Source organism: Gadus morhua, chromosome 13 (assembly GCF_902167405.1).
Source record: "Gadus morhua chromosome 13, gadMor3.0, whole genome shotgun sequence".
Classification (NCBI taxonomy): Eukaryota; Metazoa; Chordata; class Actinopteri; order Gadiformes; family Gadidae; genus Gadus; species Gadus morhua.
The window spans coordinates 783,684-811,183 of NC_044060.1; the positions used below are offsets into that span (position 1 = coordinate 783,684).

A 27,500-nucleotide genomic window follows, 5' to 3' on the forward strand; every position below is an offset into this window, starting at 1 on the left:
TCCACAGAGCAACACTCAACCCCTCCATAGAGCAACACTCTACCCCTCCCCAGAGCAACACTCAACCCCTCCTCCATAGAGCAACACTCAAACCCTCCACAGAGCAACACTTAACCCCTCCACAGAGCAACACTCAACCCCTCCTCCCCAGAGCAACACTCAACCCCTCCACAGAGCAACACTCAACCCCTCCCCAGAGCAACACTCAACCCCTCCTCCATAGAGCAACACTCAACCCCTCCACAGAGCAACACTCAACCCCTCCTCCCCAGAGCAACACTCAACCCCTCCACAGAGCAACACTCAACCCCTCCATAGAGCAACACCCAACCCCTCCACAGAGCAACACTCAACCCCTCCTCCACAGAGCAACACTCAACCCCTCCTCCACAGAGCAACACTCTACCCCTCCATAGAGCAACACTCAACCCCTCCTCCACAGAGCAACACTCAACCCCTCCTCCACAGAGCAACACTCAACCCCTCCACAGAGCAACACTCAACCCCTCCTCCATAGAGTAACACTCAACCCGTCCTCCACAGAGCAACGTCAACCCCTCCACAGAGCAACACTCAACCCCTCCTCCACAGAGCAACACTCAACCCCTCCACAGAGCAACACTCAACCCCTGCTCCATAGAGTAACACTCAACCCCTCCTCCACAGAGCAACGCCAACCCCTCCACAGAGCAACACTCAACCCCTCCTCCACAGAGCAACACTCAACCCCTCCATAGAGCAACACTCAACCCCTCCTCCATAGAGCAACACTCAACCCCTCCTCCAGAGCAACACTCAACCCCTCCCCAGAGCAACACTCAACCCCTCCCCAGAGCAACACTCAACCCCTCCCCAGAGCAACACTCAACCCCTCCTCCATAGGGCAACACTCAACCCCTACCCAGAGCAACACTCTACCCCTCCCCAGAGCAACACTCAACCCCTCCATAGAGCAACACTCAACCCCTCCACAGAGCAACACTCAACCCCTCCATAGAGCTACACTCAACCCCTCCCCAGAGCAACACTCAACCCCTACCCAGAGCAACACTCTACCCCTCCCCAGAGCAACACTCAACCCCTCCACAGAGCAACACTCAACCCCTCCACAGAGCAACACTCAACCCCTCCATAGAGCTACACTCAACCCCTCCTCCAGAGCAACACTCTACCCCTCCATATAGCAACACTCAACCCCTCCTCCACAGAGCAACACTCAACCCCTCCATAGAGCAACACTCTACCCCTCCATAGAGCAACACTCTACCCCTCCATATAGCAACACTCAACCCCTCCTCCACAGAGCAACACTCAACCCCTCCATAGAGCAACACTCTATCCCTCCATAGAGCAACACTCAACCCCTCCACAGAGCAACACTCAACCCCTCCTCCCCAGAGCAACACTCAACCCCTCCACACAGCAACACTCAACCCCTCCACAGAGCAACACTCTACCCCTCCATAGAGCAACACTCAACCCCTCCACAGAGCAACACTCAACCCCTCCATAGAGCAACACTCTACCCCTCCATAGAGCAACACTCAACCCCTCCACAGAGCAACACTCAACCCCTCCTCCCCAGAGCAACACTCAACCCCTCCACACAGCAACACTCAACCCCTCCATAGAGCAACACCCAACCCCTCCACAGAGCAACACTCAACCCCTCCTCCACAGAGCAACACTCAACCCCTCCTCCACAGAGCAACACTCTACCCCTCCTCCATAGGGCAACACTCAACCCCTACCCAGAGCAACACTCTACCCCTCCCCAGAGCAACACTCAACCCCTTCATAGAGCAACACTCAACCCCTCCACAGAGCAACACTCAACCCCTCCTCCACAGAGCAACACTCAACCCCTCCTCCACAGAGCAACACTCTACCCCTCCACAGAGCAACACTCAACCCCTCCCCAGAGCAACACTCAACCCCTCCACAGAGCAACACTCAACCCCTCCACAGAGCAACACTCAACCCCTACCCAGAGCAACACTCAACCCCTCCCCAGAGCAACACTCAACCCCTCCCCAGAGCAACACTCAACCCCTCCTCCACAGAGCAACACTCAACCCGCTCGTCTTTGTAATCACAGACCGGTTGTACTGCAGCGACTTCAACACAATCTGAACAAGATGGCCGTCAAACAGACAAACCGGAGCGTTACCTGAAGATCTGGTCTCCTCCGGTCGGTCTCTAGTTCCTAGCTCCTCGACTCACTCAAACACACACACACTCACAAATACACACACACAAACGCACACAGACAAACACACAATCCAAACCGCTGCTCATGGACCCACTGTGGTCCGCACTGAGCGCGTGCAGCTCTCCTCCCCGCTCCAGCGGACCTTTAGTGACAGCGGCGTCGCACGGGCAATCAGTGAGGTTCTCCTACACGCACACACACGCACACTCACGCACACGTACACACACGCACACACACACTAACACATATTATATTATACAAGCGATACACACAGGACATACCACAAACGCTCACGCTCACTCACTCACTCTACCACACACACACGCACACACACACACACACACACACACATACACACACACACACACAGGGGGGAGGGGGGGGGGGGGGGGGGGGGGGGGGGCGCGGCGACATCAGTGACATGAGACAGAATCAATCCCAAAGACTTCTGTGAAATCATGATAAAAATAGTGCGGCCCGGCCAAGGGGGGCCGGGCGCTCTCTGGCCCCCCCATTGGGTGGGCCGGGCGCTCTCTGGCCCCCCCATTGGGTGGGCCGGGTGCTCTCTGGCCCCCCCATTGGGTGCTGGGGACACAGGTGGGACAGCGGCTGGGTGTCACTATGCAAGGCCGAGGGGGGGGGGGGTTGGGCTGGATGGGGGGCTGTGAACAGTCGGGAGGAATTGATGTGGAAAATGTGTTGGGTGGGCGACGGGGGGAATGTCAGTTACGTCAAACGCAGGGAAGGGGGGGGGGGGGGGGGGGGGCATGGCACTTCATGAATGCACGTTGGGAAAACCATCGATGTTCCGCCTGGATAAGACAGGAGACGGCTCGCATCTGGGAAACGGTTTTGTGTAGGGCATGAGTGGCACTATCATACTATGCATAAATATATGTATGAATTTATACTGTATATATATATATATATATATATATATGTGTGTTGCAACTGTGACCTGACAGCTCTGTACTCCCCCCCTGTGTGGTGGGGGAGGTCTAACCCCCCCCACCACACAGGGCCTTGAACGACTCCCCAGTGAGGAGGTATCATCACCACGCTGCTGAGCCCAAACTTATTCTGAGAAACATCGTTCATCCCTCCCAGACGGCCAGACGCCCGGCCAGAAGGCTGTTAGGATGACACACAGCATATCGATTTAATAATTCATCATAACATCCGTCTCTGTGGCGGCCGCCACTGCTTCCTGGTCTGAGAACGCGGGCGTGTGTCACCTGAGCCAGGGGACGGATCACGTTTGCACAGCGCAGACATCAGCCAATCACAGCACAGCACAGACATCAGCCAATCAACGCACAGCGCAGACACCAACCAATCACCGCACAGCGCAGACATCAGCCAATCAGTGCACAGTGCGGACATCAACAAATCACAGCGCAGACATCAGCCAATCGGTGCAAAGCGCGGACATCAGCCAATCAGTGCACAGCGCGGACATCAACCAATCCCCGCACAGCGCAGACATCAGCCAATCACTGCACATTCCACCTTCAAGGAGTTCCTGACATGGTGTCGCATCCGGGGCGCATGCAACGTGAGCCGACATAGAAGGGGGAGAGGGACTGACAGACTGACAGACTGAAGGACGGACTGACTCAGTCCTCATTGTTAATTCTGTTGGTGAGAGTTACTGACTGACTGAGTCCCCATGCTTTATAACATCTTTAGTGGAAGCTACCCTGCTGAAGGACTGACTGTCTGACTGAGTCCCTGTTGATAAATGCTGCATGAGAGTAGTGTGAAGTAGTGTGTTTCATTTCCCCTTCAGCATCCACGCTCCGGCACGCGCTAAAGCTCGACCCGGTCCTGTTCAGACCCGGTCCTGTTCTGACCCGGTCCTGTTCAGACCCGGTCCTGTTCAGACCCGGTCCTGTTCTGACCCGGTCCTGTCTGACCCGGTCCTGTTCTGACCCGGTCCTGTACTGACCTGTGTCTGACCCGGTCCTGTTCTGACCCGGTCCTGTACTGACCTGTGTCTGACCCGGTCCTGTTCTGACCCGGTCCTGTTCTGGCCCGGTCCTGTTCTGACCCGGTCCTGTTCTGACCCGGTCCTGTTCTGACCTGTGTCTGACCCGGTCCTGTTCTGACCCGGTCCTGTTCTGACCCGGTCCTGTTCTGACCCGGTCCTGTACTGACCTGTGTCTGACCCGGTCCTGTTCTGGCCCGGTCCTGTTCTGACCCGGTCCTGTTCTGACCCGGTCCTGTTCTGACCGGGGGTCCAGATGCCAGTCCGGCGCCCAGACACGGTGTCGCCTGCCCCCCGCCGCATACTGCCGGCCCTCTGTGGGCTTTTCACCCGCCGTCGTTTGGATGTGTGAGAATGTGTGACGGTGTTGGAGGAGGCCCAGGTTGAGCTCAGGTTTATGTGTTTAACACGCCCACGGCGACACAGCGGTGTGGAGGGACCGAGCCAGGGGAAGGGAGTGAGCCCGCGGAATGACTCGCGTCGCGCTGAGAGGAGTGAAATCCATTTATCAGAGATAAGTCAGACCTCCATGGGTTTGGTTTTAGGCATCAGAGTTTAAACCCTTAAACCATCCCTTTGATTGGTATGAGAAAGAGAAAGTCATGATGTGCAGTCATGAAAATGCATAAAAATGGTTGCATAGTATTTTCTTTTTTAAATTATAAAAAGCAAAGCAATGGATTCAAAGATGAAAATACTTTCACAGTGTAGTCTATGAGCATTTACAATCATTTCTATGATGACCGACTTTTTTTCCCATACTGTTTCGTAGTTCAAACGACTCACTGAGATGGATCAAACAACCAATCTCCTGGACTGCTTATCACTAACCAATCAGGTGAGGTGTAGAGGAGGTCCTATCACTTATCACTAACCAATCAGGTGAGGTGTAGAGGAGGTCCTATCACTTATCACTAACCAATCAGGTGAGGTGTAGAGGAGGTCCTATCACTTATCATTAACCAATCAGGTGAGGTGTAGAGGATGTCCTATCAGTAACCAATCAGGGGAGGCGTAGAGGAGGTCTTATCCAATCAGGTGAGGTGTAGAGGAGGTCTAACCAATCAGGTGAGGTGTAGAGGAGGTCTTATCCAATCAGGTGAGGTGTAGAGGAGGTCTTATCCAATCAGGTGAGGTGTAGAGGAGGTCTTATCCAATCAGGTGAGGTGTAGAGGAGGTCTAACCAATCAGGTGAGGTGTAGAGGAGGTCTAACCAATCAGGTGAGGTGTAGAGGAGGTGTTATCCAATCAGGTGAGGTGTAGAGGAGGTCTAACCAATCAGGTGAGGCGTAGAGGAGGTCTAACCTATCAGGTGAGGTGTAGAGGAGGTCTAACCAATCAGGTGAGATGTAGAGGAGGTCTTATCAGTAACCAATCAGGTGAGGTGTAGAGGAGGTCTAACCAATCAGGTGAGGCGTAGAGGGGGTCTAACCAATCAGGTGAGGTGTAGAGGAGGTCTAACCAATCAGGTGAGGTGTAGAGGAGGTCTAACCAATCAGGTGAGGCGTAGAGGCGGTCTAACCAATCAGGTGAGGTGTAGAGGAGGTCTAACCAATCAGGTGAGGCGTAGAGGAGGTCTTACCGGACGGCCATGGTGGAGGAGCCGGGGATGGAGGCTGGACAGCGTGGGCCAATCAGCAGGAAGGACTCCAGACAGCGAGCAAACTCACTCCTGAAGTCCGTGTTGATCTGGTGGTTGGAGCACGCGGTACCGTCACAGCTAGTGGCCCCCCCGGGGCAGGGTGGCGGGGGGGGCTTCAGGGGCCTGGCCCGAGGGCCCCTCATCCGTGGAAGAGGACGTAGGAGAGTGCTGCACAACCCCCCCCCCCCCGTCCACATTATTCATCCCCCTGTGTATACCAGCCTCTCTTTAACCATCTTCTCATTACTTTACCATCTTTCACTCTTTCCAACATGTTTAACAGGGAGTTCATGGGATCACCGATCATCACCGATGTCAGAAACCATCACTACCTGTGTTGGGCCCTGAGGCTTTGTCCTCCCCTGTAGGGCTGAGCGCACAATGCTACAGGACGTTGTTACCCAACAAATGCATACAGGAGAAAATGTAAGACCTTCTGTCGTCTCGGCTGATCTGCGGCAGATTTTAACCCCATTAAGAGCCAATGGAGAGACAGAAGTCTGTGCACTATGGCAGCCAATGGGGAGACAGAAGTCTGTGCACTATGGCAGCCAATGGGGAGACAGAAGTCTGTGCACTGTGGCAGCCAATGGGGAGACAGCTGTCTGTGCACTATGGCAGCCATTGCTCCTATGCCTTCCTCCTTGATAAGTGAGGGTGCTTTCTGCCCTTTGGGGTGCTACAGATAGGGGTGTCATATAATGCGGGTCCTGTGAAGCCATTTGAGACTGTGACTGAGATCGGGGGCTACAGAAATAAACTAAATGTACTTGACTTGCCTTGACTAGCTCCGTGTTTTCAACCAATCAGGTGTCAGTGTGACGGCGGTGGGCGGTTCCACTCACCTTGCTGCTCTGAACCGGTCTGAGGCGGTGGGGCAGCTTCACGATCCGCTTCAGCCTCTCCATGAGTTGCTGCGGAGAGAAGGGAACATCTTTGAGTCTCTAACTTACCCCCCCCCCCCCCCCCCCTCCCCCCTCCCCCCTCCCCCCGGGGCGGGTCCAGGTACAGCCCCGCCTCCCAAGAACACCTGACCTGAAGGTAAGACTCCAGCCTCAGCCGTCTGCCGGCTGTTCAGCCGCGGGGTCGTTCTGTTAACGACTCCGCCCTCCTAATGACTTCCTGTCTCCTCTCTGGGACCTCCGTCACCGGGGGTACTCACGTAGCCCATGTCCAGGAACTCAAACTTGTTGGCGGAGCAGAGGAAGGCGGAGCAGGTGACCAGGTGGACCTATGGACCAGCGGAACCAGAAGTATCTGACCTCAGACACGTACCAGGGAAGAGAAGTATGGACTGAATACATATCCACCCTCCCTCCTCCACCCTCCCTCCTCCACCCTCCCTCCTCCACCCTCCTCCACCCTCCCTCCTCCACCCTCCTCCACCCTCCCTCCCTCCTCCACCCTCCTCCACCCTCCCTCCTCCACCCTCCCACCTCCACCCTCCCTCCTCCACCCTCCCTCCTCCACCCTCCTCCCTCCACCCTCCCTCCTCCACCCTCCCTCCCTCCTCCACCCTCCTCCCACCCTCCTCCACCCTCCCTCCCTCCTCCACCCTCCCTCCCTCCTCCACCCTCCTCCCACCCTCCTCCACCCTCCCTCCCTCCTCCACCCTCCCTCCTCCACCCTCGACCCTCCCTCCTCCGACCCCCCTCCTCCCTCCCTCCTCCACCCTCCTCCACCCTCGACCCTCCCTCCTCCGACCCCCCTCCACCTTTCATCCCTTCACCCTCCTCCCTCCACCCTGCCTCCTCCACTCTCCTGCCTCCTCCCTCCCTCCTCCCCCCCCTCCACCTTCCATACCTTCACCCTCCTCCCCTACCTCCTCTACCCTCCACCCCTCCACCCTCCATCCCTCCACCCTCCATGGGACTTATTGTCTTCAGGGTGGGTGTAGCATTTAGCTTTAGCATTAGCATCATGCCAGGGTCTTAGTGCAGGCGTACCTGAAGAGTAGGTATAGCATTTAGCTTTAGCATTAGCATAATGCTAGGTCTGAGTGCAGGCGTACCTGAAGGGTGGGTATAGCTTTTAGCTTTAGCCTTAGCATCATGCCATGCTCTACCTGCAGTGTGGGAAGGAGAGCAGCGAGGTGGGAGAGCTGCTCCTTCAGGGCCTTCTCCTTCTCCTCATGTTGACTGGTAACACACACACACACACACACACACACACACACACACACACACACACACACACACACACACACACACACATTATATTATACTAGAGATACATAAATGTACACACACACACACACACACACACACACACACACACACACACACACACACACACACAAAGGCAAAACATAATCTTTCTGTGTTCTCCCGTAACACAGGGCCAGACAGACCCCGACATAAATAGCCCCTCACACCATTCTGGGAACCCAGCCCAAAGGCCACTTCCAGGCAGAGAGAGAGAGAGAGAGAGAGAGAGAGAGAGAGAGAGAGAGAGAGAGAGAGAGAGAGAGAGAGAGAGAGAGAGAGAGAGAGAGATGTTTGCACGCACTTATGTTGTCATTTCACACTTTGTTGGACAATGTATACATAATATCAAACATAATACAAAAGTGTATTTGTGTTCCTATTTCTAATGCTGTTGTAATAACATCCCCATTTGTTCCCTTTGTTGTGTTCACTAGATTTGTGTTTATAATGTGTCAATATTTGTTTTTCATTCGGGAACGTGAGCTGGGTTTAGAGCAGCAAGAGACAGGTGAGTCACACTACTGATGATGTGTTGTTGCAGTCATTAGGAAATCAAATAAAAGCAACTTGAGGGAGAGGCCGACAGAGAGAGCGAGAGAGAGAGCGACAGAGAGAGAGAGAGAGAGAGAGGAGACTGGGAATGGATAGAAAGACCCACAGATAGAGAACAGAACGAGCTACGAAAAGTCTGAGCAAAAAATAGAGCGACAGAATAAAGAGATAGCGATGAGAGTCAGAATTCCTCGATAGTGTGTGGAAGTGGTGTATGACGACAGAACCAGTGGGAATGCCAACGCGAAACACTATCACACGTTAAAAATACTCCCTGTCCTACTCTTTAGTTCACACCAGTTAACACACAGCCCCACGTCCCCTTATAATAATACAGATGTTTGGTAAAGTAACCATCCCGTCCCCACAATGTTTTGCAACACCTCAACTTTCCCAAGTGGGATTTCATTGTCGTAACTAAATATAATGCCAGAAAATAATATAATGCCGGACAAAGATGTCCTTGGTTTTAGGCCAGTGCAGAAGGCACATGTGGGCCAGGCTAAATCAATAGTCCTGTATCTAAGAGGGCCCACCTCGAGGCTCACAGTATTCCTCAACCCGGGACAGGCAGATGTCTTATAGATAGGATCGAGCTGCATAAGCAGCATCAGGATTGGCTGACTGGATAACATCCATAAACGTTCTATCTGTTATCGATAGGATCCAAACTCCTATCATGATTGGCAGACATCATTTCTATAAAACATTCGATGCTTCATTGATATTATCGGGACACTGTAAGCAGCTTCCTGATTGACTCCTCCGCTGTGAGCAGACGCCTCGCTCCCGGGACCCAGGGTGACACGAGGAGGAGAACTCGTCCACATCGCCCCCCCCACCCCGCCCCCACCCCCCCTACGGGCGTTGGGAGCAGAGGACAGTGTTGTTCTTATCGCTCTGGTAGGGAGTATATAGGTCGATTTTTAAAGGTTGCCAGTGTATTGGGATTGATTTGGTGCATCCATGGGTCTCGAGCCCAGTCGTGGATCAGCGGCCCTATTGGATCAGACTGGGGGGGGCACTCAGCTCTAACCGCCTCATCGCCTTTCTTCCTGGAGAAACATCATAATGATAACAGTCATAAAGGTTCCTCCCAGGGATTATTGTGGAGGGAGAGGTTTCTCTGGAGGAAACCTTGAATGGTACAATAAAACACGGACACGCACACATGAACACACACAAAAGCATTCACATAAGGACATACACACAAACCAAAAAACATACACACACACACACACACACACACAAACCCACCACACACAGACACACACATGCCCTCACACACACACACACACACACACACGCACACAGACACGCACACACACACACACGCACACGCACACGCACACACACAAACATACACAAAGAGCCAGTGACAGCAGAATAATAGCCAGCTATTTGGTAAACACTGTGACATTGGCTGCACAATGACAGAAAACATGTTTCCAAGAGCGCTTCATTAATGTTGTTGTGTACCTCTGAGCGGCTTTAAGGAGAAGCTTTTTCCTCTCCGCTAGCTTCTCCTGCAGAAATAGAGCACACTTTAGACCACTTCGAACAGAACAATGTCGTTGAGAATCGCACATCAATGAATAATCACTCATTAATTGACAATATTGCGTTATATTACCAAACATAATACGTTTGTTTTCCATTAGGTTCAAGAGCGAGAGGCTGCCGTTCTTACGAGCAGGTAAACAGCAGCATCTAGCGGTCACGGGATAACATTACACACGGACTGTCCACTGCCTGTTGTTGGATCACCTGCAGGCTGTTAAACAGGCTGCAGATGGCGCTCTCCTCCTCCTTCACGTTGTGGCACACCTCCCCGATCATGGCGCTGAGTAACACGATGGCCTCCCGCGTGGAAGTCTGAAGCTCCTTCACCGCCTGCAATAGACCACCATAGACCATCATAGACCACCATAGACCACCATAGACCACCATAGACCATCATAGACCACCATAGACCACCATAGACCACCATAGACCACCATAGACTCCTCACAGATGCTAACAGATGTGTATGAGCGCTCTCCTTAGCCTTACCAACACCGCCTGGTCCAACATCTCACATCCCTGTGCGTAGGCGGTCTCGATGTCAATGCAGTGGGTTCGATTCTCCCTGCAAGAGCAGTACGGAACAACACAACCCAATGTAAAACCACACAACAGAGCAGCGATATGAAACAGTATGAGCAGGGGGGCGGGGGGTTCCCTGGGGTCACAGGGTAATCAGGGTGGTATCACGGGTACGTCAGGTGGGACCGTACCCTTGCATGTCTCTGAAGCACTTGATGCAGAGCATGGATTTCTTCTCCGTGGAGAACAAGATGTAGGGCTCCTCGTGGAGAGCTGTGGAGAGAAACCACAACACTGTACAGTACTGTCACCACTCTGCAGCCGGTAACACACTACTAACACACTGGGGAGAGGCAGACTGCTATTTAAAACTGTTGTGGCTGAGATTGCGAGTTGAGGAGAGAGAGAGAGAGAGAGAGAGAGAGAGAGAGAGAGAGAGAGAGAGAGAGAGAGAGAGAGAGAGAGAGAGAGAGAGAGAATAAGAGAGACATGAGAGAGAGAGAGAGCGAGAGAGAGAGAGAGAGAGAGAGAGAGAGAGAGAGAGAGAGAGAGAGAGAGAGCGAGAGAGACCGAGAGAGAGAGAGACCGAGAGAGAGACAATAAGAGAGACATGAGAGAGAGAGAGAGAGAGAGAGAGAGAGAGAGAGAGAGAGAGAGAGAGAGAGAGAGAGAGAGAGAATAAGAGAGACATGAGAGAGAGAGCGCGAGAGAGACAGAGAGAGAGAGAGAGAGAGAGAGACAATAAGAGAGACATGAGAGAGAGAGCGCGAGAGAGACAGAGAGAGAGACAATAAGAGAGACATGAGAGAGAGAGAGAGAGAGAGAGAGAGAGAGAGAGAGCGCAAAACAAGTCAATGACCTCGACCTCGGACATTGTCAAAGAGTCTATCACGTACTAAAGGGCTTACTAAATAATGCTGTAATAGGAACTAAATAAGTGTGGAAAAAGCATAGACTAGCAAGGGAGCTCATTCTGAGGGGTTCAGTTGGCACTAATTACAGCTCCTGACGGCCCTCTGAGACGGACCCTCTCACAACAGCCTGTTCCAGGTGGATGTCCGACCCCTAGAGTGAGGATCTCTCGGACCATCGGGGATCCAGCAGAACAGGACTGTATGGAGAGGGCTTCAGAGGGACCATGAGGAGGAAAGGAGCCCTTTAATGGAGTAGGTTCAGCTAGCTGCCGCCTGGTTCATTTAAATGGGGACTGTAGTCTAGGCCCCAGGCTTAGGGTGTTAATCAGTGCAGGTACACCAATCCATACATTTTGGGTTTATAACCTGAAGCCTGATCCCCGGACAGGAGATCTTTGGTATACCAAAGCAGGTTTTGTTATTGCCTCTGGGCAAGTGATAATAAAGTCTTTATCTTTCAAACTCCGCCTTTCTCTACCTCTCTTATTTTGTAAAAGTGCTAAAGTATTGCGTTTTATCTACGACAATACCCACAGCCGCTTGAAACGCCTCTGGCTTTTGGCTGAGACTTGGTGAATAATTAAATATTTTTGTTTATGATCTTCTGTAGCGCTGGCATAACGAGGAATAATAAATATTAATATTCTTTGAAGCTCTTTGGTCTTAATGATTGACATGCATAGAACATGAAGGTTGAAACATGAGGCAGGCTCAGTCGACAGACAGGTAGAAAGGTAATTGTGGCAGTACATACATACATGGTTTACAATTTGAACCATATGTACTTTACTTAATATTTATTATTTGTATTATATAATATCATTTTGACCTAATGCATTATAAAAATAAAGTTGAAATAATACATTATTTCAACTTTAAATAATGCCCAGTAAGACTTTAAAGTAAAACAGTGTCCTTGATCTATTGGTCTGCAGTCCATAGCCGCGCCAGGAGCTCCTCCAACAGCGTGGGGGCCCTGAGGGCCGGGCTGGGCCCCGGGGCCACTCACAGCACTTCCTGTGGGTTCCTTTGGCGCGCTTGGCCAGGGACACGATGTCGTGGTGGGAGAACATACGGGCCCTATGGGTGGTCTCCCTGCACGCACCGCACAGCGGCTGGGCGCACGTGTTGCAGAAGAACATCCCCCCGGTGTCCTGGACAGACAGCCAGACAGACAGACAGGCAGGCAGGCAGGCAGACGGACGGACGGACGGACGGACGGACGGGCGGGCGGGCGGGCGGGCAGGCAGGCAGGCAGACAGACAGACGGACGGACGGACGGACAGACAGACAGACAGACAGACGGATAGATAGGTAGAACGACAGACCGACGGATAGGTAGACAGTCAGAGAGAAAGACGGACAAACAGAAAAACAGACAGATAGGTAGAGGGACAGACAGAGATACAGACGGACAGACAGATAGAGAGACAGACAGACGGACAGACAGGCAGGTAGCAGGAGAGTCAAGCAGACAGAAAGGTAGGCAGACAGGCAGGCAGAGGGAAAGAAAGAAAGAAAGAAAAACAAAAAAATATAGTTATTCATAGAAGGCAATACAGATGCAGATCCTCATCTGGCTGCAGACGTTTCCCCCAGAGCCCCCGGGGGTGGCCATGGCCAGGCTACCTTCTGGTCACTCTCGTGGTCACAGTTAGCGCACTGCACCGCCTGCTCTGAGTCCGCACTGTTGTCCACCAGGAACCGGAGGAGTGGGTCCTCCGGGGGCAGCGCGTTGGCCCCTTTTATCACCGAGGGGAACCTGGGACGCAGGACACATTCATAACACAGTCAACGCACAACAGAATCATGAAACAGACGCACACACAGACAGCATTGGCTCAACACAAGGCAACCTGTGACTTTTTTTTATAAATAAAATGGAGCTAAATGGAAATGATTAAACTAGTTGTCTATTGTTAGTTTACTCTCTGTCCCGCCTGAATATTAAGTCGTGTGTACAACACAAATTTAAAATAAAAGTTAAATCAGCTGATATGTACGATAACACCTGCAGGGGCGGAAGAGAGCTTATAGAACCTCCGACACCAACGAAGAAAACACAAGTGCGTTTGTGGAGCAGAATCAGCAAAAGTAAACAGTCTGTCACTCGCAACATCCTTCATTTAGAAAGTTCCAGAATAAATAAACACCGAGAAGAGCTCAGCGGCAGCGGTTGGGGAACACGGTTTACTGCGGGATCACTATCACCGAACCAGACGACAACCATGTCTATCATTCACGAGGAGAGCGTGCGGGGCGGCAGCATGTTCCGGGACATCAACGCCGACGACGAGGACTCACAACCCACCGAGATCGAGAGCATGTGTATGAACTGTCACGAAGACGGTATGACCCGTCTGCTGCTCTCCAAGATCCCCTTCTTCAAGGAGGTCATCGTCAGCTCCTTCCGCTGCGACCACTGCCACTGGTCCAACACGGAGATCCAGTCCGCGGGCCGGATCCAGGACCAAGGCATCCGCTACACGGTGAAGATCAGGTCCAAGCCGGACTTGGACCGGGAGGTTGTGAGGTCTGACAGCGCCATCACCAAAATCCCTGAGCTTGATTTCGAGGTGCCCGCGTACACGCAGAAAGGCTCTCTGTCCACCATCGAGGGGCTACTGGACCGGGCCGTGGTCGCCCTGCAGCAGGACCAGGGTGTTAGGAGGGCGGAATTCCCCGACCTGGCCCTCCAGATAGACGAGTTCGTCAACAAGTTGCAGAAGTTGAAGCATGTGGAGGAGGAGTTCACGCTGATCATCGAGGACCCCTCTGGGAACAGCTTCGTGGAGAACCCCGTCGCCCCCCAGAAGGACGAGGCGATGACCGTGACCCACTTCACCCGGACGGTCGATCAGGACGCCCAGCTGGGCCTGTATCCGGAGAACCAGCTGGAGGAGGAGAAGACTGAGAACAACCTGGAGGCCATGCGGGGCGAGGTGCTAAAGTTCAAGACTAACTGCCCCGAGTGCAACGTGCCCGCCTCCACCAACATGAAGCTGGTGCAGATCCCCCACTTCAAGGAGGTCATCATCATGGCGACCAACTGTGACGACTGCGGCCACCGGACCAACGAGGTGAAGTCCGGCGGGGCAACCGAGGCGCTGGGCACCAAGATCACCCTCCACGTCACGGACGCCTCAGACATGAGCCGAGACCTGCTCAAGTCCGAGACCTGTGGCATCCTCATCCCGGAGTTGGAGTTTGAGCTGGGCATGGCGGCGGTGGGCGGGAAGTTCACCACCCTGGAGGGTCTTCTGACCAACATCAAGGACCTGATCGTCTCCAAGAACCCCTTCCTGTGCGGGGACAGCAGCACCAGCGACCGCAGCGAGAAGCTGCAGCAGTTCGGAGCGAAGATCGACCGGATCATGGCGGGGGAGATGGACGTGCACATCATCTTGGACGACCCGGCGGGCAACAGCTACATCCAGAACGTGTACGCACCGGACCCAGACCCCGAGCTGACCATCGAGAAATACACGCGCACGTTCGAGCAGAACGAAGACCTCGGGTTGAACGACATGAAGACGGAGGGATACGCTGAGTGAACAGGCCCAGTTGAACTTGGATTCAGCACAAAAACTTTTGCCGTTTTACTTTTGATGGGATGGGATGGTGATGGAACCTTGCCACATTTTTTTTTATTTGTGAGCATTTATGGTTATTGCTTGTTCAAATCAAAAAACGGAATTCCCGTCGTCTATTTCCATGTGTAGTCCCATCAATTTAAGAATATGCGTTATGAGTTTTCAAATTAAATAAACACGTTTAAGAAATATGACAGTGGAGGGTGGTGATTTCCCTCCACTCGAGGGAACAAGAATTCCATCGCATTCATCCACTCTAGGCTTGTACCCATGATGGGTTATTGCATTATTAGGACTTTCCAGAAGATGTCGCTAGATAATTTGGCATCGTCAGAGTTTTGTTTGAATTTCATTATTTTACGCTAGTCTACATTAAAGAAAATTTGAAGTTGTCCCCGAAATCAAGAGTGAATTATTTAAATATTATATATTTCACTTGTCCAAGTTCCAAAAAGATTGAACATGAATGTAAACACACCTTTTTTAGGAAAAAAAAAAGTTATGGGAAACGGATTTCCCTTTACTCATTTAGCAGACACATTTCTCCAGATTAAATCATGTTTGATTTCATGGATGTCAGTTTTGTTCCTGCAGGATTTGGTTTCTGGATGGTCTCTGATTCCTAGCGATGGGTTTTTATTATCTCCTCTCAAAGAGTGGTAGTAGATTAGACGGCTCTTGGGTGAGCTGGGGCTTCAGCAGGATGTTAATAGTATCTCGTAGTAGGTCCCAATACAGCAGTGATATAGGACCACCCTCTGAGTCTCCAGGGAGATTCACACTGCAGTGATATTCCAAACAAATATATAATAATATAATAATAAATAATAATAATATTGAGTTGGTGGGTGTGTCTTGTAGTTCTGAAGGGTTGATGTAATTATATTCTCTTTAGTAATTTAGGAGATGCGGTTCAACAGGTAGTTCAGAGGTTTAAGGCATCAGATTTAGCCTGAATTATGCCGTTTTACAGAAAACCGACTACAGTACAGTTATATGCTCCTATAACGGCTAGCCGTTGGGAGTTGCTGGACCGGCCCAATTGTCGATCCAGTGATGAAATTCATTCATCTTCAGTAGTAGATTTCGAGGAGAGGGTTACTGATCCCACCTGCCTCTAGTCCTCACAGGACGTGAGCTAACAGTCAGGGTTAGGTGCCTTGCTCAAGGACACCTCGACACTCAGCTAGGACCCGGGGATCGAACCAACAACCTTCAGGTTACCAGCCAACCCGCTCTTCCTCCTGAGCTACTGCCGCCCCCGACTAACTGTATTGTCAACGACAGCACTTTGGAAGGCCTTGAAGCCGCGCCAGGGAGTCAGGTCACCTGATACTCAGCAAAACAAAGGAGATAAATATAGAGCGATGGGCCTCACTGTATCTGAACCCGGCTCACCGGGCCAATCGGAGCACCTGTCTGCGCAGAAGCCCTTCGATGAATTCTCGCGTCGTAGGTTCAAGCGGTCTAATCTAATAATAATCATATCACGATCACAGCCCAATGACCACTTATAGAGACAGCTCCATCTGACTACGGTTCAATGAAAACTAGCTTTTGATTTTGTTTTTTAAACTCAATACAATTGATTTAATATTGGATATTTTTTAACTGTAGGCTATATTTTCTGAACTTGATCTTATAATGCACCACAATAAAACCCTGACAAAAAAATAAGATTTTGCGTCTGATGGTTAATGTCGTTTTAATATGTCCTAAAATAATGATAATGTAATGTCTGGTTCGGGGGACAAGCCTTACGTGCCAAGAGAAGACATGGTGTCTCTTTTGAGGAAATAAGGTTGGAACTGAGGCTGCTCTTTATATATGTGAACCATGTTAAACCACCAGGTGTCATGTCACTGCATTTGATTGGCTTAATCCACCCTCCAGGGGTAGATAACGGTACATGCCTCGATTGACATGGCTTTATCTCCCGTCCCCGTGTCGCGAGAGTCTGCCAAGGACTCACCCAGAACCTGGTCTGACCCCGCAGCTGCTTCAGACAATCAGAGGTGGCGGAGGAAGATGTATCGGCTACATATCTCACACCTCAGCTGGGAGAAACTATATTCCGGGCAAATTTAGAACCATTTACCATTCTAACCGAAAGTGGTCGAGGCTGCTTGAGTAGGACGTTTTGATAAAGACAAAAATAAAACAATAAAAATGTTGTACCATATAGGACTAAAGCCATGAGTTTGAACTCAATTATGTTTGTCTAGCAACGCATTGTAATCTGGGGTGCACAATGATCGGCTCAGCTACGTTTTTTCTTTTGCAATTATACACCCAAACCCTAAATATATTTTCCATAGGTCTAGTATTCATTTAATTATAATGTCAAACAGGATGAGACCGTACATATTATATATGACTCTACTACATGTAGGCTATAAGTGGGTTGGTAAGGTAACAGAATAGGCCTGCTTTACATCAGCCGTATATTCCAGTCAGGTCGTAAGAGACGCACTTCTATCAATAATCTCAGCAGTTCCTCTCCTTACCCACAGAGGGGGCAGCTGAGGCGGCCTTCATTGGTCTGTCCGCACAGACAGCGGGCGCAGAAGATGTGGTAGCAGTCCAAAAGGCACGGATGCTTGTACTGCTCGTGGCACAGGTGACACACCAAAGGGTGCAGGTTAGTGCATTCCACGTTGCACAGGCTATCCACATTAGTGAAGATCTCCCCCGCCATCTACAAGAAGATAGGCCTACAGTTATTACCGACGTTTGAAACAACTGGAAACAAGAATCATTTGCATCGTTTTCTGTGGTCGTCATCATCAGATTTAATGAACACAGTTTCACGTCAAGTTTATTTGTCATACCAAATCACATAACTCACAACGTTATCGGCCAGAAACGCTGCATTTTCTTAATTTTTTTCTCCAACTTTTGGTTTGTTAAAACAGTTTGATATTTGGTCATACCTTCTCAGCCCAATGAAGCCTTCTGCTCACTGAAGTATAGAAATAAAAATCCACATGGAGTCGTATCCTGTCACCATAAACAAATAACCGGTGAATCCTACCGTAGGCTGTTGAAGTTACCGAGGGTCTCAGGCATACATTTTCACTGGTGATATCAGCTAGTGACCCCCCTGGTCGGAATGACAGCAATGCAGCTCTTCAATGGGCAGCTGACAGACTGCCCTTCATGCCAGCCCCGGCCCCAGCCACCTCGTCCGGCCCAGGGCGGGTGAGCCGGTTGGAGGTGCCAATTGGAATGAAATAGCACGCTGTGCTGGAGAATAGAGAGTAGCCAACCTATTGTATTACAACTGCCAATTGCAAAGATACTATTGTAACTATTATAAGCTCTTGCATAGAGTGTTCATTCTTTAATAAATTCTCACACACAACTTTGTGTGAAGAAAAGGGCCGACCAACGGCGTGTATTAAAATAAGTTTATTAAATTTAACTGATTAAATAAGAATATCTCACGAAATTTCTTGCCGAAATTTTCCCATCATCTACGTTTAATTCACAGAGCCTCCATACATTTCACTTTATATTTAGAATGTTCCTGCACGCATTCAACCAAATTGTATTCTTATTTTTACACGAATGTGTCGCATGTGTACAGTAAGCGCGACTGGATTCCAATAGATCACCGATAAATGGATGCAATCGATCGCTCCGCCAGATCTCTTACTTCCGGCTCAGCCTTCCCTCCTTCCTTTTGGCCAAAATTCTCAGTCATGGCTCCGCTTGTGAGTACACAAATGTGCAAATATTTCGCCAAATATTGATCATTTTGTGTTTTATTCTTTACTCTTGCGTTTTTAAGTAACCCATTCACAGTCTTTAGTCATCTGCGGGGGTCCAGACTGTTTGTTTTTGTCGTGATTGTTCTGAAGCCGCTCACCACGTTGGGCTAACGGCACATGCTAACCTGTGCTAGCTGTGCTACCGCTGCCAGGAGGAGATCGACTTGATCACACCAGGCATTCGCTGTTGTTTTGTTGGATCCCGACTGCTCGTTTTATACGAGTCTACAAACAACGTTGTAAACGTCTGACATAGTTCTGTAGAAAACGTATTTCAAAGCAGCTTGGTCGTATCAACGGCCTGCCAGTACCTGGTCCTGGACCCATGTAGTCCTACTCTACTGCGTCTCCGTCTGATTATCGTCATGTTGTTTGTCCTCGATATACGTGTCTTAGCATTGACTAGCTTTCAATCATACCTTATTAGAATGTAGACTAGTAGAATGTGCACTCGAGTCGTGGGGCATATGGTCCCATCAGACTAATGGGCCCCCCTAACTGGTGTCGGAGATGTTTTGAACTCTTCTTTTCGACTTTAACAGCAGAAAAAGCCGGTTGTGAAGAAGCAGGGTGGCAAGAAGAAGAAGCAGATTCTGAAGTTCACTTTGGACTGCACCCACCCTGTCGAGGATGGCATCATGGACGCAGCCAACTTTGTAAGTGCAGGAGTTTTGATAACTTTGACACTTCACACTCTACATTAAAGGATCACTACCTTGTCCTCCTGATTTTTTTTTCGAAAGCACTAGGTACGTTTCATACGCAAGTTTTAATAATGGGTTATTGGCGATTATGAACATGCCAATGGATTGGTCTGATGGGCTACCTTTCAGCACTTCAGTCGTTGTATAGGCTAGAACAAATCATACCGGCAATGTAGAAATTCTGTTTAAACATAAGCCAGCGGTGGATTTGTTCTCTCCAGTGTGTCGCTTTGTAAAACGGGTTCATGTCCCGGGTTGCTCTGCTAACATCTCTCCCACGTCCGTCTCACAGGAGCAGTTCCTGCAGGAGCGCATTAAGGTCAACGGCAAATCCGGGAACCTCGGAAACGGCGTGGTGTCCATAGAGCGCAGCAAGAGCAAAATATCGGTCAACTCTGAGGTCCCCTTCTCCAAGAGGTAACGGAGCTGCATCACTGTTCATCAACACTCTTCATACACTTCTGCTTATGTTCCTTGGCCCTATTGGACATCTGTCACACACTGGTACACAAGTTTAACTTCAACCCTCCCTCATAATCAGGACATTAAAGGTCTGATTGTGGCTCCACGTCGACGCAACGCAAGGGGGGTTACGGACCCATGGCGTCCTTGCGTCCACTCCTTGCGTCCACCAAAAGGGACGGACGTGCGCTGTGATTGGTCTGCTCACTAAAACCCGCTGCAGAACCAAAACAGGTTCACGAGTAGCGTCTGCATCATGGTCATTGCGTTGCGTCGACGTGGAACCATCATCGTCCCTTAACAGACATGATTGACGTATTCATTATTCCTGTTCATTTTAATGTTTGTTTCAGAAGGGCAGTTGGATTAGAATAAGATAGACACTTTATTGATTCCAATATGTATGGATACCAATCCATTATGTATGGATTGCCGGGTTCTAAAAGGAAAATGCATATTCTGCACGAGCGACAAGCAATATTTAACGTTTGACTAAGACGTGAATCATCACACAAGATGGCGGCAGGACTACACCTCCGGTTCCACTCTTAGTTATTAACCTTTAAGCATTGCCAGTTTGACCACATACGGATATTCTATATTGGTAGAACTCCTAGCATCCTGTCTGCGTCTTTATAATAAATAGAGCTGACTTGATGAGCCCAGAGCTAGCACTTAAGGAAGACATGGACGAGTCATGTTGCAATGATCTGGACTTTGACCTATTCTTCTATTGCAGTTGTGTGGGATAATTGCCTTGGGAGTTGTATATCCGCTTTTCATTATGGGATGCAGAGATGGTCATATATCTGAACTCCATAACATACCCTATATATCTTTATTTGATTTAGACATCTGAACCAACGTCTGACACATTGAACGTATTGAAGTAGTTACGCCAACATTCTACTTAACCCTTTAAAAGAGGGCGCTCTTTGTGGTCTTTCAGTCACTCTGTCAATGGTAATTTACCTTCAGCTAAGTTTCTATTTGGCTCAAAATCAATTGTAAAATATAATTTAGGAATGTGTGCCATGTCTGCATTGGGTGCTCTATATACTGTACTTCCACTGCGAATCATGTACCATAAATGATTGCTTTATTGCATTCTTGACTATTGTGTATTCTATTTTCCACAAGTGAACATTTATTACGTATTGAAAATGTTCTAGCATTGATTGGGGAAACTAAATGAGTGACTCAAAATGGGCTTGAGTGTCGACAATTAAAGCTAAGGTATGCCATTTAAAAAGCTGTTTCTTTTTATGTAAATGAATTTTTACATCACGGCGGCAATCCTAATTAAACGACTCTGACAATATGAAATGATAATGTATCTGGTTGGATACTTGCTGAATAGCTGGTTTTCTGATAATGCGTTAAAAAAAAAAAACTTTTTTTTTTTTTTTGGCTCAAAACATAGAAGCAGTAGCCTGACTGCTATGTTCAAATGACATTTGTTCAAAGCAGTCGTTTAATTGCACTATAGGCTCTTTTTTTGTATCGTCCTGTTTTGATCAGTGTATATGCCAATGTTGTTATCAATAAAAAATCATTTGCACAAGGCAAGCCGATGCACTTCACCATGTTGATAAGAGAATTAAAATAAGAAGAATTATGGGACAAAAAAATCAAGGGATATTTAGCATAGAAAAAGAATTTGCGATTAATCTTGAGTTAACTATGACATTAATGCGATTAATCACGATTAAATATTTTAAACGCTTGACAGCTCTAATTTGAAGTAATCAAATGTTTATTAGACTCCTGTAACCTTTGCCATGCCGTTTAAAACGACTTCAAAGTCCTGTCGTAATACCAGAGCAATAGGTCACAATCACTCTGCCCGTGCTAGGGATTATTTTAGTTTAATCAATTAATTTATTATTTAACACAAATGCAAGTAGTACCAAACAAGGAATAGTTCAAAAGGTGTAAAAACCAATAGAGGTTTACTTACCATCATGCATGTATTGCTCATGCATAACTTTCAAAGGTCCATAACATGCCACCAGGCGTGAGTGTGATCAGTCGTTACAAGCCGTTTCGAAAATCGCTGTCTTATGACATCACTAGTAGACGTGTCCACCGAGATGTGTGCTGGATAGATCAGTCTACCAGCTACCCCGTGGACTGTAGCAAACGTTGCTAATCTATCCGGCACACATGTGGGTGGACACGCCCACTGGTGATGTCACAAGACGCAGACTTTTAAAAGGGCTTGTGACGGCTAACCCCACTCACACCTGGTGGTCTAACATGTCCCCTTTAAGGGACACAAACCAAAGGGTTGTTCTCATCGACTGCTCCATTCAAACCCCCAGGTACCTGAAGTACCTGACCAAGAAGTACCTGAAGAAGAACAACCTTCGGGACTGGCTGCGTGTCGTCGCCAACACCAAGGAGAGCTACGAGCTACGCTACTTCCAGATCAACCAAGATGAGGAGGAGGAAGAGGACGAGGACTAAACCTGTACACCTTCAATAAAAGATTTTCACTTTACAACTCATTGCTTCTTTGTTTTATGTCACGGGTCAGAATCAGAACCTCAGCGTCAAGGATTTAGAAAGTGCTATTTGGAAATACTGGGTTATATTCGTTAGTGCTTTTAGTGCATAACCAAGAATAAATTGAGAAATGGGTGATTTAAAAAAAAAAAAAAAAAAATCCGCGAAAGTCAATCATTTCACTGTAGTTTGGGGATCAAATGACTAGAAGTGCTGCCCCTTTATTTCTGTGGTCCAAGTCTGGCATCCATCGTGTTGCAGCGTGGTAACCTTGACGACGGCCGATCCGGGTCTGCGAGGAATCCGCTCCGCGCGGTGCGGTCGGGATCACCGCCGCACGTCAGACTTCAATTCATCAGAGTTAACGAGGACTTCAATAATGTATGGTTCTCTACTGTACTATCTGGCACACACAGACGTGTGCTAATGGATCAGTGGAGGGCATCTCATGAAGGGTGTTAATATATTTAACGACGCCCTCTTCGCTATCCTGGGTGTTGGTGTCCAATGGGCGCTGCGATGTGAATCGACGTTGGCGCTGATCCGGTGTATCGATCCGCGACGCCAGGGGGATTCGGGATAAGTTTGTGTAACCTCGGTGTGTCCGGACTGCCCAAATAAATGGTGGAGCTCCGGCGACAGGCGTGGGAGTCCTCTGACGGCTGGAGGTCCACGCTGCGCCGGGCAGGCCTCGACAGCGACTAGTTAGGACTGGTAACGAGGAGAGAGAGAGCATGACTAACTAGTTGTGGGTGAAATTATGGGATGGATTGTCATGGCAACAGACCAGACGTCACTATCTGGGCATGTGTGTGTGTTCCATTTTTGTCTTTCTTATTTTCAGACCGCAAGACCTGGATAGGGAACAGTGGATAAAAAATATACTCATCTGTGTCAGGTGTACCCGAGAAAACTAGAGGAAAAAAATTAAAAGTATAAAAAATATTGAATCGACGAATCCATTTTGTGAGGCAGAGAAATCGCTGCGGCATTTGGAGGGTTAACTTTTGGTATTCTCAGGCTACAGGGTTTGGGGGTATGAGGAGGTAAGGATGCCAGGGCACCTGAGTAATGAAGACGAGGGACACGACGACATGGATTTGGAAGACGACATGCCAGGTGAGCGGGCACAGGGAGGAGGCGTGGTGTCCTTCACATATTTAACGCAGTGAATGCGGGGAAAGGGCTCGTCCTGCGTCCCAGAGAGCAGGGAGGAGGGGTGGGGTGCGATCAGCACAGTCATGCTCCTATGTCGTCCGCACGACCCACTATCTTCGCGGGGACGAGGGTCGTGTTCACCGCCAGCCGTCTCCGTGACCATCATAACGGGCTGGAGATGGAGGGAACCAAAAAAATCCCCGAGTGGATTCCGACAGATTTTTTTTCTCTTCTTCTCATCCCAGACTGCGTTTACGTGCACGATGTGCTCCGTTGCTAAAACCCAGTGACTTTTGTTCCAACTTTTGTTCAAAGCGCACATTGACGCGTTGTTTTTATTTGTCAAGGCGACAATGTCATTTTAGATTGTCACCTAATGCGCGCTAACAAACGCACCGCCGTGCGTCTTCTACATGGTATAGGTGCGCACTGAAATGTTAAGCTTTAAAAACATATTGTACAGAGATAAACAACCATCAGTCTGTGATACGGTGTGATTCAGAGCTGAGGTTATGTTTCAGGTGGATGACTTGTAAAGCGCGCTGTGTCCCCCCCACTCCGACCACCACCCCCACCCCCCAAGAGCGTTGACCAGCCGAGGTGGGGAAGCCACGTGTATACAGTAAACATTGCTTTTCAAGTGTCCGGTGTCGCTGTGATGATCCTTCTCTGCCACTTGCACACGGCTCCGAGAACCGCTCAGAGCTGACAGTTGATGCGCTAAGCGTCGCTCACCTCCTCGCCAGACTCTGGCGTCAGGCATCGGGTCGTCGTTATGGGCTTCGCTAAACCCCTGCGTGGTGGTCGATTAAAACGGTGCAAATGAACAAAGCGCCATCAGCCTGTCTTACTAGGCGAGTTGTTTTGGTCTCAGGGGAATTAGGGATTCTTATGGTCTTGAAAAGCTGCATCGTTGGGATGAAAGGAATTGCCAGCCACTTGCTGTATCGACAATTATCCAAATGTAATATTTATAATACAAATGAAAATTGGGTAATGTTTTGCTTTTTTTGTGGTTTATTTGTTACATTTCTATAGATGCTACTACTGGATATACATTTGCTATAGGGGGCATTTGGTAGGCCTGCATAATAGTAATGCTACATTGTGTGGAAATGGTTTATGTATGTGACTGATCATTCGTCATTCGTTACAGCTAATATCCAGTCTATGCATCCAAAACACAACAGCACCACTCAAATGTCTGACGGAGGATTTGTTTCCTACCGTCAGAACGGAAAAAGCCGTTTCTCTTTGGTGGCAGAATGACTGACAGTTGTGCTCTGGAATGTTGAGCGGCTCATCTCAGCCGGGTCGTTCAAACGGTGGTTGGCTCTCTCGGCCACCTGTATCCCCGCCACTTGGCTGAGAGGGAGGGGTGGGGGTTAGGGGGAGGGGGGGGGAGCCACGTGGAGCCAGCACGGCGAGCTCCTGATGTCTTTATCCATCTCCGTCAGAGCGGATCCCAACTCTCACAGGAGCCGTTGCCACACTCGATTGTGGCAGATTTTGTTTGACAAAGTGCCTCACTCCAGAGACCCCCACACGCACACACACACACACACACACACACACACACACACACACACACACACACACACACACACACACACACACACACACACACACACACACACACACACACACACACACACAAAATATTCATCAAAATACCCCAGCAGCAGCCAGACAGCACAATCAATAGATTTATTCTATCGGTTATTTTGGACGTTTTAGTTTCGACGGCCATCTTGTGAAGTGAGGGGGGTAGGGGGGCAGCCGGGGTAGCCTAGTCTTCCAGGTGTGTGACCCCCAGGTGCCCTGACTCCTACCTGCTAATGCCATTCCTCTCTGAGTAACACCACGTCTGGCATCAGACGGGAACGGGTTTAGTGTCATTGACATCATCAGGTGTACTAGAGTGTACACGGTTCAAGTTAGGGCCGTGGCGTTGGGCCTTGGAGTCCTACCTGAAGGCTCTGGGTCTGGTCCTAGTGTCCACATCCCCCTTCAGGCCTCCTGGAGCAGGGTGCCTAACGACGTACCCTACGTACCTAATGACCCAAGGCCCTCCGTGGTTCCGGAGTTGTAAAGAGAGAGAGACGAATAGAGCGAGATTTTGAAACCGAACAAGTAAAATAATGGACCCCTTCCCTCTGGCTCCCTTCCTCCTTCCATTGCTCTGCCTTTGAGATGCGTTGCGTTTCCCGCCTCTGTGATTGACAAGCATGATGACATCTCTGGGCCAATCAGGGAAGAGATGGCTGATCAGTCTGAAAGGTCCTAGGAGCATTCTGAAATCTAAATCTGCTCATACGGAGGCAGGTGCACCCGACTGGATTCAGATATTCTCACAGCGCATTCCACGTACTAACAGCTGGACGACGAAGCTATCTCCGAATCGATAGCCTGTAACAATAGTTATTGAATCTTACCTACTGCTCCTGTAATCAGATCATTCTTCATTGAATACAACGTCACTGATGAGTAGATTGAGGGAGTGTTGATTGTGAGGTTATGATCTTAAGACGGGCGTAGGATCTATCCCCAAAACACGGCTCTGAAGAAAATGTGTTGAGAAAAAACGAATCAAACACAATATTGACATGATGTTGGAGGTCTCACGATTCTTAGAAGAGATTCACTGCTCAAAAAGATCCATACCTCCGGCAGAGTTCTGTCTGGTCAGGGTCACTGGTTGGGCTGAGTTCTGTCTGGTCAGGGTCACTGGTTTGGCCGCTGGTTCCAGGTGGACTCAAAAGTGTCACTGAAAAATTTGTTGCATCAATATTCATTATATCGAAGAAATGTGGACAGTATACTGTTGTGGTAGTGAGACCATAGATACAATTCCTATTTTGTGCATTTTCTTCTGCATGTCATTACTCATTTAATATCCATACTGTTTCCGAAAATGGTGTATACATGCAACAAAATGGAACCCATTTATTCGGTAATTGCAGCACAGTTTGTGAGGAAGTTTCTGGCCACAAGGCCATTTATAGACAACATGCCGCATATCCACCACTTTCAACAGCTGGCACAAAATAAAAACCTTGAGTGGCAGGGTAGAGAAATAGGCTTTCCAGTGTAACCTGGCAACAAGACGTTGCTAAGCGATCAATGCTACAATGCTGCGACTATACTCCTGTATTATTAGCCTTTTAAACACACAAAGTTGACTTGTGTTGATTATCTGTGTTTGCGTGTGTTGTTAATTAGCGCCCTCCGTCACTGCTCGCTACGGGCGCCCCACACCGTGCCGGGCTGTTGCCATGCAGCATATGTTGCTGTTTTAATTGTTTTTGTTCTCGGCTGAAACTGAAAGATTATCTCTGGCTCTGAATGTTATCCCCGATTGGAAAGAGGTCTATTTCTGGCTCTCCAGTGGTGAAAGTTGACACCATTTCCTCGCTTGCTCTTTCTGCTCATGAATGCAGTGTTTCTGGTGTACGTAAGTAGTACTGTGTTGTTTTCATCTTGTATGTATTTTCCCCTTTGGTGTACTTGGCCTAATTTAATCAGCGTGTAAGTGCGCGTGGGCGCCACTGATGTCTTATAAACTCCGCTCTGTCAGATGACTCTCATCTGTTCTGGGAATTGTGGATAGGTGTCTCGGTTTCAAAATGGAACAGTGACCAATCTTCCCTCCCTCCCTCCCTCCCTCTCTTCCTCAATCCATCTCTCCCTCCCCCTCTCTCTC

At 49.3% G+C, this 27,500-nt stretch overlaps 3 protein-coding genes across 3 annotated transcripts in view; 2 read left to right on the forward strand and 1 right to left on the reverse strand.

The window, feature by feature from the left end:
* The window catches only part of LOC115557269 (RING finger protein 207), a 27,893-nt gene extending 9,465 nt beyond the window's left edge, over positions 1 to 18,428 (reverse strand). The window contains exons 1-12 of the mRNA XM_030374953.1: positions 18,227 to 18,428; positions 17,700 to 17,890; positions 13,229 to 13,361; positions 12,609 to 12,753; positions 10,877 to 10,958; positions 10,653 to 10,728; positions 10,368 to 10,493; positions 10,080 to 10,126; positions 7,907 to 7,979; positions 7,004 to 7,072; positions 6,687 to 6,755; positions 5,782 to 5,888 (exon numbers count right to left, since the gene is read on the reverse strand). Coding sequence (XP_030230813.1) covers positions 5,782 to 5,888; positions 6,687 to 6,755; positions 7,004 to 7,072; positions 7,907 to 7,979; positions 10,080 to 10,126; positions 10,368 to 10,493; positions 10,653 to 10,728; positions 10,877 to 10,958; positions 12,609 to 12,753; positions 13,229 to 13,361; positions 17,700 to 17,890 — 1,118 coding nt within the window. The 5' untranslated portion in view covers positions 18,227 to 18,428. The remainder of the gene's footprint in view (positions 1 to 5,781; positions 5,889 to 6,686; positions 6,756 to 7,003; positions 7,073 to 7,906; positions 7,980 to 10,079; positions 10,127 to 10,367; positions 10,494 to 10,652; positions 10,729 to 10,876; positions 10,959 to 12,608; positions 12,754 to 13,228; positions 13,362 to 17,699; positions 17,891 to 18,226) is intronic.
* zpr1 (ZPR1 zinc finger) lies at positions 13,641 to 15,593 on the forward strand. The gene has a single exon (XM_030374950.1). It carries the CDS (start codon positions 13,828 to 13,830, stop codon positions 15,151 to 15,153), a length of 1,326 nt encoding a protein of 441 aa, XP_030230810.1. The 5' UTR covers positions 13,641 to 13,827; the 3' UTR covers positions 15,154 to 15,593.
* Positions 18,429 to 18,801: 373 nt separating the features above from the next.
* Positions 18,802 to 22,637, forward strand: rpl22 (ribosomal protein L22). The gene is made up of 4 exons (XM_030374952.1): positions 18,802 to 18,908; positions 19,508 to 19,621; positions 19,962 to 20,086; positions 22,456 to 22,637. Exons 1-4 carry the CDS (start codon positions 18,816 to 18,818, stop codon positions 22,598 to 22,600), a joined length of 477 nt encoding a protein of 158 aa, XP_030230812.1. The 5' UTR covers positions 18,802 to 18,815; the 3' UTR covers positions 22,601 to 22,637.
* The last annotated feature ends 4,863 nt before the right edge of the window (positions 22,638 to 27,500 follow it).

Coding starts and splice junctions, on each gene's coding strand:
- zpr1 (XM_030374950.1), top strand. CDS start 13,828: ATGTCTATCATTCACGAGGAGAGCGTGCGGGGCGGCAGCATGTTCCGG.
- rpl22 (XM_030374952.1), top strand. CDS start 18,816: ATGGATGCAATCGATCGCTCCGCCAGATCTCTTACTTCCGGCTCAGCC. Junction 18,909..19,507: donor TCTCAGTCATGGCTCCGCTT/GTGAGTACACAA, acceptor CGACTTTAACAG/CAGAAAAAGCCGGTTGTGAA. Junction 19,622..19,961: donor TCATGGACGCAGCCAACTTT/GTAAGTGCAGGA, acceptor TCCGTCTCACAG/GAGCAGTTCCTGCAGGAGCG.